We start from the raw sequence: 11,447 nt of genomic DNA on the forward strand, positions 1-11,447 counted from the left end.
TTTTTGTCTCCATTCCTTAGGTAGCGACCTAATAATTTTCTTAACCTTCTCGCTATTTGAAAAAGTCTTTCCTAGGGCTCCTAGAGTGTTCACTATGTCTGTAAATCTAGTATACATAGAATACATACTCTCATTTTGTTCAATTTGGAACAATTCATATTGCCGAGTGTACCTACTAATTTTAGACTCTTTCACTTGATTTGTGCCTTCATAAACAACTTCAAGTTTGTGCCAAATTTCATTAGCACTCTCACAACTAGATACTCTATGAAATTCTTTCTTATCTAGTGCACAAAACAAGGCATTCATAGCTTTAGAATTTAGAGTAGCTTTTCTCTTTTCCAATTCATTCCATTCCCGTGAAGGTTTTGGAATATCTTCCCCGTCTTCGTTTTTAGTCAAAGGCATAAATGGACCATCACAAACAATTTCCCAAATTTCATAATCTAAAGCTTGTAAATAAATTCTCATCCTAGTTTTCCAATATGGGTAGTCATTATCGTCAAAGAACGGTGGTCTAATTGTAGATTGTCCTTCCCTAAAGATTGAGTCATTATGGGTTGCTATGGATCTTTTAACTCTAGACGGTTAAGTCTACATAACAGCACCTTACTCTGATACCAAATGAAATACTAACTAGGCAATCCAAGAGGGAGGGTGAATTGGGATTTTAAAAATTATCCAAAGCAAACCACACACAAATCCAATCTAATGCCTTAATTAATTCGAAAACAATAAATTCAATGAAAGCACAATAATAAATCAGTAAAGGAAGAGAAAGCAAACTCAAGGATTTTTACGTGGTTTGGCAATCCCCGCCTACGTCCACGCCTCCAAGCACACCGGGCTTGAGGATTTCACAATCCAAGCCTTTCCAAGGCTTCAAACGTTTACAATTGACTTCAAGGTGTCAATGAACCTTTACAACAAGAGATTATCTCTCTAATCTCTTCACTCCAAGTGTTTCTCACACTTGTACTCTCACAATTTGATGAGAAATGAAAAATACAACAATGAATCTCTCTTTAGGAGTGGATATACAAATTGAAGAACAAAGATGACTTAATGAATGATGATTCACGAAATTGAAGCTCAATATATGTTGTGTGCACTTGTTCTTGCTTGCTTGGATTTACCAAAAATGAATTGGTTTTGAGTTTATATAGTTTGAACTCAAAAACTAGTCGTTATGCACATTCTGGACGTATCCAGTTTACCGTTTATGGAATTCGGTAAGCCGGATTTATGTTACCGTTAAGGCAAAAATTTGAATTTTGCCTATTTGGCTTGCCGGTTACGAAATCCGGTAAGCCGTTTACGTTCTGGATACATTCTGCCCAATATCTGATTTTTCAGTTTTTATATCCGGAAAGTCGGATGCTACAGTAACCTGCACAATGCACTATTTTTTGAAATTATAGTTTGACCCCAAAACTTTATAAAATTATATTACGGCCCAAAACGTTATGAAATTTTTCAAATAGGTCCAATTTCAAAATTTCTAAGTAATGCTTTGTTAATCCCAAAACTTTCTGAAAATATGATATAGCCAAAAATGCTATGACACTTTTCAAATAAGTCCTTTACCAAAATTTCAAGCAATACTTGTTTATTTCAAAGTTTTCAAAATTCTTTCAATTAAACCATAAACTTTGAAAAACAACCAATTTCATAAAATCATTTTTCCATTAAATATGAAACATTTATAATGTGAAAATAATGATTTATTTAAAAAGAATAAAAACAATCAATTTCATAAAATCATTTTTTCATTAAATATAAAACCTTTATAATGTAAAAATAATGATTTATTTAAAAAGAATATTAAATAATTTGGGCTTAAAAGATTAATCATTCTTAATCTTGTTTGTTATCATAAAAATCAATATTATGGAAACATATATGTTAACATTATTAACAATATTTTCTTCATAAAATAGAGGTAAGAAATAGAATTCGAATCGAAATCATGGAGCCCATCCCAATTTGAGAATAGGAAATGGGAGACTGATTATCCAAGGGGGATGGGAATTAGTCTCCTATCTAAAGTGACAATTCCCATTCACCCCTCCCCCAAAAGAAATCAATAATTACAATTTTATCCTCAATTAAAACAAAAAAATGCGATTCTATTGACAAGATCGATTAGCTGCCGATAAGAAGCAGAAGCCATGACCATCTCATACTGTCAAACAAAGTAGAGCCAATTCTCATGCATTACCGTCACGCGAATCATCATTGCATGTGATGCAGATCGTCAGCCTCGTGCCACTTATTTTACTGGTTGCATGCAGTACACATTGTTCATCCTGCCACTATCTGAAATTCGCTACCGCTTGCCAATTCTCCAGTTGTGTCGTTGCTCGCCGATGATTTGTTATTTTGTTGTTAATATCATTGTTATAGTAACATAATATTATTATTAATATTTGATCTTATAATAATAATAATAATAACAAAAATAACAATTAACTAATGATATTTTAGTAACTTAAAACAATCCATTGCCAATTCGAGGTAAAGTAAACACATTAATAAGAATATAATTCATTCCAATTCTAATTATTACAGTTCAAGTAAATAATCTATATTATTTCCCATAACAATCCATTTCAATTCTTGCCCATTCTAGTTCCAACTCATTGCAATTCCCATTTATTAAATGCACCATAAAATAGCAATACTTTGTTTTTTGACATATAGCTTTGGATCTAAATGAGAAGAGTATAAACGTTATCTAAAAATATTTTGAGAAGAGCCAGATGAGAGATTTCAGCTAAGAGAACTACAAGCAGAGAGTTGAGAAAGAAAATCGAGTGGGAGAAACAAAGGGTAGGATTCTAGAGGAAAAATCTCTTCTATTCTCCTTTGTTTTCAATTTTTTGTATTGTATTTTACAAATTTATTAAATAAAATGAGTGTTTTGATTTTCAATATAAGTGGTTAATTTCTTAAGTTAAAGTGAAAGGTGAAGTTTAAGAATTTTAATTATAGAATTAATTACTATCTTAATTATAGAATTAATTACTATTTTTAATTACATATTTATAAGTTATACTTTCCACTAATTATTTTCATTTCATAATAATATGTAGATCTAAATCAACTTTGGACCTAGATAGGTATTTAGACATAATGTCAACATACCAATACGGTCATGATTACTCTCCAATATAACTATGACACATTATGTACTAATTCTTATATTTATCTATAAGTGGTTAGTCATATAATAATTAAACTAGTAAAAATAATATAAAATATAAATATGCAAGAGTACTATGACTATAATTTGAATATTAAGAGTGGATCTTGGAACATTAATACTTTATTTTAATTTATTCCTTGTTAATTTTTTTTGTAATTATTTTTATTTAATAATTGACTACTAAAATTTTAAACTCCCTGTGGTTTGAACTCAAACTCACTAGATTATATTATAACTATACACTTTTATACTTGAGATTAATTAATCACTTTTGAGTTGCACCAAACTTGCTAATGATTGGAGGGTTGCCCATGCCTTTTTATACGTAACAATAAAAATTAGCCTGTGGGATAATTTTCCTAACACGCTTGCAAGCCAATCTTTTTACTTAGATATTGTCACGTGATAAGGTAGTGTGAACTTACTTAGATATTGTCACGTGATAAGGTAGTAAATTAATAATTTGATAAATTTATAAGACAATAAATTTTTAAGAAATTCATATTTTTCCATAGAACCCATGTACTATATAAATTAATAATTACCTAATTTAAAATTAAATCGATATAAAATGCTTATGTGACTTTTGTAAAATATATTCTCACTATTGCTTGCCTCTTCTTGAAATTAATTTTGACTTACACATCATCTCTAACTTTTTAAATTTTGAAAAGAAAATTTATTTGGTATTATCGTTTAGCAAAAAGAAATTATTGAATACTAGTATCACTTTGAGTGCTTCTTTGTGCGAGAGGAATCTATAGTAAATTATCATCTTTAACATAGAAAAATAAAGACTCTACAGTAATCTTATTATTACTAATATAAGATGACAAACTATTTAAATAAAACATAATAAAATACAAAATCAAGATAAATTTACACTATAAATGTGATTATATTTCTAAAACAAGAAATATTTACATAAATTAATAATTAATAATTATTAATTTATTGATTCGTTGATATTTTTTAAATTTATAATTTTTTATGGTCACAAATTAATCTATTAATTTGTTGAGATTTTACTATAATTTGAAGAGCCCCATAGAAGTCTTTTGGGACTTAAAAGGAGCTTTGTGGGGTTTATAAGATGTTCAAATTAATCCTAGAAGCTCGTGGAGCTCTATGGGATCCATAAGGGAAACATTCAAGTATGCTCACATAGATCTTTGATGAGCAAGCTTAGAGGATGCTTGTAAGGACATAAATATGAATAATACCATAAAAAAAAATGTACATCTCTCTTAATCCTCATGGTGGATAAAAAAAAATCATTGCTTAAAAAACTTAAACGAAACGAATGAATTAAAAACTATTGCTTAAGAAAAACTAAATTAAATGAATGGTTAGATTCAGTTTTGATTCGATTTCTTTTTTTTTTAAAAGTAACCGAAAATCTGAATTATAAAAGTTGAAAAATCGGTTCGGGACAATTTGTAATTTCGTTAAAAATTTAAATGCGTTATAATTTAAATGGTTATGTCAGATAGTTACCATAGACTTGCACACACATAAATATTGATGTCCAAACCGTAAAAAATTAAAAATCAAAATCACCTCACCTCACCCTAACAACCCGAAGGTGAAACGGCCAAACACCCAAATCCACCGAACCATCTTGCCGCTGCCTCGTCATACGACTGCCGTCCAGCTAGTCGAATGAACTTGCTGCAGCTGATGACTGCTTGTGCACCACCAACTGCTGCTACTGCTTCTTTCCAGTTCGGTCGCTTGTGGGTCGCCAATGGTGCTTCACCACTGTGTGCTTGTGTGTGGCTACTTCTGTTACCTCCTTGTTTGATTCTTGGAAACTTGAAAGTTACTTAATGGACTAGTGAATGCTTTAAGCCATGCATTGCTTGTTTATTTTAAAGTTTGAACTGTGAGTTCTTAGTTTATTGCTAGATATATATAAACAGATGTGAAGCTTCTGATGTTTATATATAATCATGTAATCTTGAAAGAATTTATGATGGGTTTCTTTGTTATGTGCTTGCTTATAAATTGTCCATAGCTGAAGTGTAATTTGTTTTCAAAATTAAATAACAATTCCTTTAGCATTTGCATTCCTAGATAAATTTGGCTTTAAATTTTATGTAAATTGTTCCTGTTCACCAAAGATTGTTGTACACATTATATAGTTCGTTTATTTATAGTTTTATTTATAGTTAAACCTCTCTATGGTGATAATGTTATAATTGGTTGATTTTATTATTATGAGGAGGTTATGAATTAATAAAGGTGTTGCTATAAAAATTATTGTTCTGACTTATCTATTCCGAATACAAGTGATGTAAAGGTAAAATATACACTACATTAATAATTAATTAATAAAATCAATACATTAAAAAAACTAGTACATGTATCTATGTATTGCAAGTAATATGCAAAATTATTTTAAAAGTTTCTAAATATTTAAGTTCTCTTTAATATTACCAATATTGAAAAATTTACGAAAATAACCACAAAACTCTATCAAATTACAAAACTAACCATCCATACTTTTTTCTATCAAACATAGCCAAACCCAATTCATTTGATGAAAACACCCCTGCAAATTCAAATCAATGAAAAAGATATTGCTCCAAATCACAGTGGATCAGGTATGGCTTAGTGACATCAACGACAACCAAGGTAGCTATTTGAATCATTGGCGGTAAGAAGATACCAGAAGCACTGCAAACCAATTTGTGGTTTGTCTTCTCTTTTTCTATTTCTGTTGTAATGCCTACTCCTTCTATTGTATTGTGTTGATTTAAAAATGGTGATGGCAGTGGTGGCATGAGAATAATGGTGGTGGATTATCCAAAGTCTTACTCGCATAATAAATCACAAAGGGCTTACTGATAACTCTATAAAATGAGAGTTATCATGAGATTTTTAGGCTTAAATCAAGACTACTTAGAGAGTAATTGATGTGCTTTTAGTACATTTTGATGTTGGTTTGCATTAGTATCTATCTTAGTTTAAGTTTGATGAACTTTGTGTGATTTTGAATAATCGTATGCCTAAAACATGTGCTTAATTATAGGTAATTGGAAACCTGAATTTTATGTAAAGGATATTGTTGCAATGGATTTATAAAAAGGACAAACATATATGGCTACAGAAGACTTGAAGCAAGGCTGGAACAGTACAGATGCTATAGATATTGTTGTAGCAATCCTCGAGTATTGACAGAAAAATCCAGACTGGATATTCAAAATATTGCAATCTACAATTTCCTAATCTGAAGATTCACACCTTAAAGTTTCCAATTACCCTAATTTGTGATTATAAAAGGAGGTGTACATGAAAAGAAAAGAGAGGAGGGTCGTCAATCAAGATTAAAACAGAAAAGAAATAGCAAAGTAGCAGAATTACCGATTAAGATTCAAGGTTGCACTAGTATAAGAAATTGCAGAACCGATTGGAATTCATTCATTCTTTCTTATTCTTTTCTTGTTTATTTGTTATTCATTGATCATGAATATGTATTTGAAGGCTAGAACCTAGTTATTTATTTACCTTTCACAAATTATGAACTAAATTTATTTGTGGTTGAGTGTTAAACTAGCTTGATGGTTAATTGACTAATATAGATATTGCTGAATGTTTGTTATAGCATTTTACTTTGATAGTATTTATTTAAAGTCATTATTTCGGCTGACCACCCATTTAATGGTACAAGCTAGGAAAGAGCCACAGAAGGGCCTATCCCAATAGAACATATCAGAGTAATACTCGGTCTTGGATTGAGTTTGACTTGAGTCCTAAAAGGGCCATGCTTAATCTAAGATTAGTGATGAACTAGATATAGCGATTTACCTTGTAGGGTAAAGAGAACTTAAACGTGTAATGTTATATCTTATGTAGTTATAACAACTGGTCATTCTTAGATTGCATAAAGATATAAGACATCTAACATGCTACCATTGAGGATAAAAACAGTATTTGCCCAGTGCTATAGCAGATGCTGCAGCAACTGAACTTAACATGAATAAAACAGTCAACACCATCAAGAATCACTCAACCACTTAATTCCTATTGGTTTAACCTTTTTGTTTAATGTGCAAATTCTATTAATTGCATTTTTAATTATTGTGATTTTTTTTACTAAGTTACTTGGTCATATTAGTTATATTGATTTAATTCAGAACATAGATTGCACTATTGAAATTGTTGTAGTAAGTATGATAGCATCAATTCCTGTAGAAACGATCTTGAATACTCATCATTTTATTACTTGTTGTGTACACTTGCACATTGACACCATAACAATTGAAGTAAAATCAAAAACAAGTTTTTGGTGCCGTTGTCGGGGATTGATTGTTTATTTTTGAGTTGTGAAATCAATTTTGACAGTGCTACTCTTTGATTTAATTTTGAATTCTTCACTTTGTTAACGAATCACTCTTACATGTGCAGATACAAACCTGATGAATTCCAATTTGATCCAGAGATTGAAAGAACTACAGAGAGATTAAGAAGAGAGCAAAGAAGTACAAAAGTTGTTGTAGCAATGGATGATTTGCAAAACTTAGGAAACTTAGACCCTCACGGACCAATACAACTTGTCAATGGTCAAAAAGATTAGAACGGGCAAATTAATCAGAGACCACTAGGGAATAACAATATTATCTACATGGCAGATGAGAGAGACAGACCCATTAAAGATTATGTTGTGTTGACTCCTCAAGTTATACATCCTGGCATAGTCAGACCTAAGGTGGAAGCTACCAATTTTGAACTCAAACCAGTGATGTTTCAGATGTTGCAAACAGTGGGGCAATTTAATGGATTGCCATTAAAAGATTCTCATCTCCACCTTAAGTTGTTTTTGTAAGTAAGTGATGCTTTTAAAATTGTTGGAGCATCACATGATGCATTGAGACTAAGACTCTTTCCTCACTCCTTAAGAGATCGAGCAAGAGCATGGTTGAACTCTTTACAACCAGACTCCATCACAATATGGAATGACTTGGCTAATAAGTTTATGATGAAGTACTTCCCACCAACCAAAAATGCAAAGTTGAGGAATGAGATCATTTATTTTCATCAACTAGAAGATGAAAGGTTGTATGATACTTGGGAAAGATTTAAGGAATTGCTCAGGAGATGTCCTCATCATGGCATTACTTGCTGCATACCTTAGAAACCTCTATAATGGGTTAAACCCAAGCAGTAAATTGATGGTCGATACTTCAACAAATGGGGCTTTATTATCTAAATTTACAATGAAGCTTATGAAATTTTGGAGAGAATTGCTAATAATAACTATCAATGGCCATCAACTAGACAAACTACAGCAAAAGGAGCAGCAAAGATATACAATATGGATGCATTTATATCATTATCAGCCCAAGTAATATCATTGACTAATATGGTGAAAGCTATAACCACTGCTCTAGCAACTGTCAATCAAGTTGCTGAGATTTCCTATATGTACTGTGGAGAGGGGCATTTATTTGATGATTGCTCAGGGAATCCGGCATCAGTAAATTATGTGGGCAACTTTAATAGACAGAACTAGAACAATTCATATTCCAATGCCTACAACCTTGGATGGAAGCAGCACCCAAACTTTTCATAGAGCAGAACCAGCATGCTGCAGCATCCAGTGGACAGAACAGACCTACTCAGCCACCTGGTTTTCATCAGCAGAATCAAGGGTAAAGAAACACTAGCAATGATCAATTTAGCTCCTTGGAAACACTGATTAAAGAATACATTGTGAAGAGTAAAGTAGTTGTTCAAAGTCGGGCTGTATTATTGAGAAATTTGGAAAATCAATTTGGACAGCTTGCTACAGCATTAAATAACATACCTCAGGGGAATTTACCCAGCAACACAAAAGATCCAAGAAGAGAGGTTAAGGAACATTGCAAGGTGATCAATTTAAGGTCTGGGAAGGGTGTTGACATCCTTATTGGTAAGCCAAGAAAAAAGATGGAACTTATGTTGTGCAAATTTTAATGTACTCGCAAGCGCACGAATCTATTGTAGTATAGACTAATGGTGATGAGTGTCGATCCCACGAGGAGGTGGATTTTAATTGTGTAGAATTAATTTTGTAAATGGGTGATTAGATTTGTGGTGGAAATGATTTGGGATATGCTAAAACTTAAATTAAAATAGCGAGAATAAATTCTAAAATTGGAATTGAAATGGCGAGAATAAATTGAAGAGAATTCTATTAAAATGACGTACTTGGGTATCTGGATCCGTATCAACATGCATCATGGGCTAAATAATCCTTATTAATGCCAATTAAATCATGAGGGGGGAATCCACACCTCATGAACCACGCTCTAATCAATATGGTGCTAAGGGCTTATCGTGCCAAATAATAATAACCTTGTACTAGAGGGCCGGTGAAACCAAGGCGGTACTAGACAAGATTAGTATTATTTGTCGACGAGAAGTCAAAACATCCACAAAAACTAGAGGGGAAGAGAAAATAAATTTACCAAATTAAGCCCATGACACATGTTGAGACTTCACCTTCAACCCAAGCTTGAAAGAAAATTAGCCACTCATAATTGAACTAGGGGCAAAATGGAAATTTATTAAAATACGAAGAAAATACAAGATGGAGAAGGAATTACAGAAAATGGATCCCAAAAATGGATTCAGAGATATCAAATTAGGGGGGAGAGGCCCCCTTTTTATAGATACATGGAGTAAATCATGGCCATTGGATTAAAAACAGTTTGGACGCTCAGGATTGCGCCACGTCATTAGTCAATAGTCCACAGTTTGACCACGCGGATGAACAGTAACACGGTTTGACCCGACTTTGAACAGTAACGCGGTTTGACTCGGATGAACAGTAACGCAGTTTGGTTGAAAATAATCCTGTGTGATGCATCCACCGTATGCGAGATTTTTCGTCCACTGATATGCTGCCACGTCACCATCAACAGTATATAAGAATTTTAGTCCAACAGGATCGTGACACCTCATCAGTCAATGCCACATCATCGGTCCGTCTATGTGAACAGTGTCCTGAAAGTAACGTATACAGTACCGTACACGTGAATAGTACCGTACATGTGAACAGTGCCATTTTTCCTTTTATGCTCCTCCTAAGGTTTTCGACCGTCCTGAGTTCAAAAGTGATGTCCGTTTTGCCATCTGATTTCTCGTTTATTGTGAAATGACTATGATGCCCCTAAAATACATAAAATACTTAATTAAAATAAAACATATTTAATTAAATCACAAGAAGGTTAAATACATAAAAGTAAGGGTTGTTAGTAAGACTTGAAATGTAAAATGATGGTTTTCTCCTTTATAAATATACATTTTCTAACACTCAACAACTTATATCATCTCAAGAGGAATTTCAAGTTGAAAAAGAGTTGCAGTAACCCAGTTATCAAAATACTAGTGAAAGTAGTCAGGCTACAACAATCACATGAAGAAATCACTCAGTACTTGTTGAAGTAAAAGCTGTAACACCAGCAGTAACAACCCAGAGAGACAAGATAAGTAATTCAACAAATTCTTGGAAGTGTTGAAGCAATTGCATATCAACATTCCCTTTGTGGAAGCTTTAGAACAAATGCCCAATTATGTGAAATTCTTGAAGGATATTTTGGCAAGAAAGAGAAGGCTTGGAGAATTTGAAAATGTTGCTTTAACACAAGAATGCAGCTATATGCTTCAGAATAAGATTCCTCAAAAATTGAAAGATCCAAGAAGCTTCACAATACCATGTTTTATTGGAATTAGGTACAATGGTAGAGCACTTTGTGACTTAAGAGCAAGTATTAATCTCATGCCCTTATCTGTATTTAAGCAATTGGGAGTTGGTGAATACAGACCAACAATAGTCACTTTACAACTTGTTGACAGATCTCATGCATACCCTGAGGAAAAGATTGAAGATGTCTTAGTAAAGGCAAACAAATTCATTTTTCCAGTGGATTTTATTGTATTAGATTTTGAAACAGACAAGGATGTACCAATTATACTTGGTAGACCTTTCCTAGCAATAGAGAAGACATTAACTGATGTGCAGAAATGAGAGTTAACCATAAGGGTGAATGACCAACAAGTCACCTTCAATGTGTTGGAAGTTATGAAGAATCCTGATGGGGTTGAAGACTGTAATTTTCTGAGTGTTGTAGACTCTATTGCAACAGAAAGAATAGACAACTACTGCAGCAAAGAAGAAATCAGAGCTGCTACTTTTGACTTGAAGAAGAGGATGTTGCAGCAACCGAGATATAACATGGTTAGGAGAAAAGCA

The 11,447-nt window shown here is 32.6% G+C and overlaps 1 protein-coding gene and 1 non-coding gene across 2 annotated transcripts; one reads left to right on the top strand and one right to left on the bottom strand.

The window, feature by feature from the left end:
* Positions 1 to 8,219: 8,219 nt before the first annotated feature.
* Positions 8,220 to 8,326, bottom strand: LOC112496286 (small nucleolar RNA R71). The gene has a single exon (XR_003062792.2). It is a non-coding gene; the product is annotated as a small nucleolar RNA R71 (small nucleolar RNA).
* Positions 8,327 to 10,757: 2,431 nt separating this feature from the next.
* LOC127899359 (uncharacterized) lies at positions 10,758 to 11,222 on the top strand. The gene has a single exon (XM_052432717.1). It carries the CDS (start codon positions 10,758 to 10,760, stop codon positions 11,220 to 11,222), a length of 465 nt encoding a protein of 154 aa, XP_052288677.1.
* The last annotated feature ends 225 nt before the right edge of the window (positions 11,223 to 11,447 follow it).

Source organism: Citrus sinensis, chromosome 8 (assembly GCF_022201045.2).
Source record: "Citrus sinensis cultivar Valencia sweet orange chromosome 8, DVS_A1.0, whole genome shotgun sequence".
NCBI lineage: Eukaryota > Viridiplantae > Streptophyta > Magnoliopsida > Sapindales > Rutaceae > Citrus > Citrus sinensis.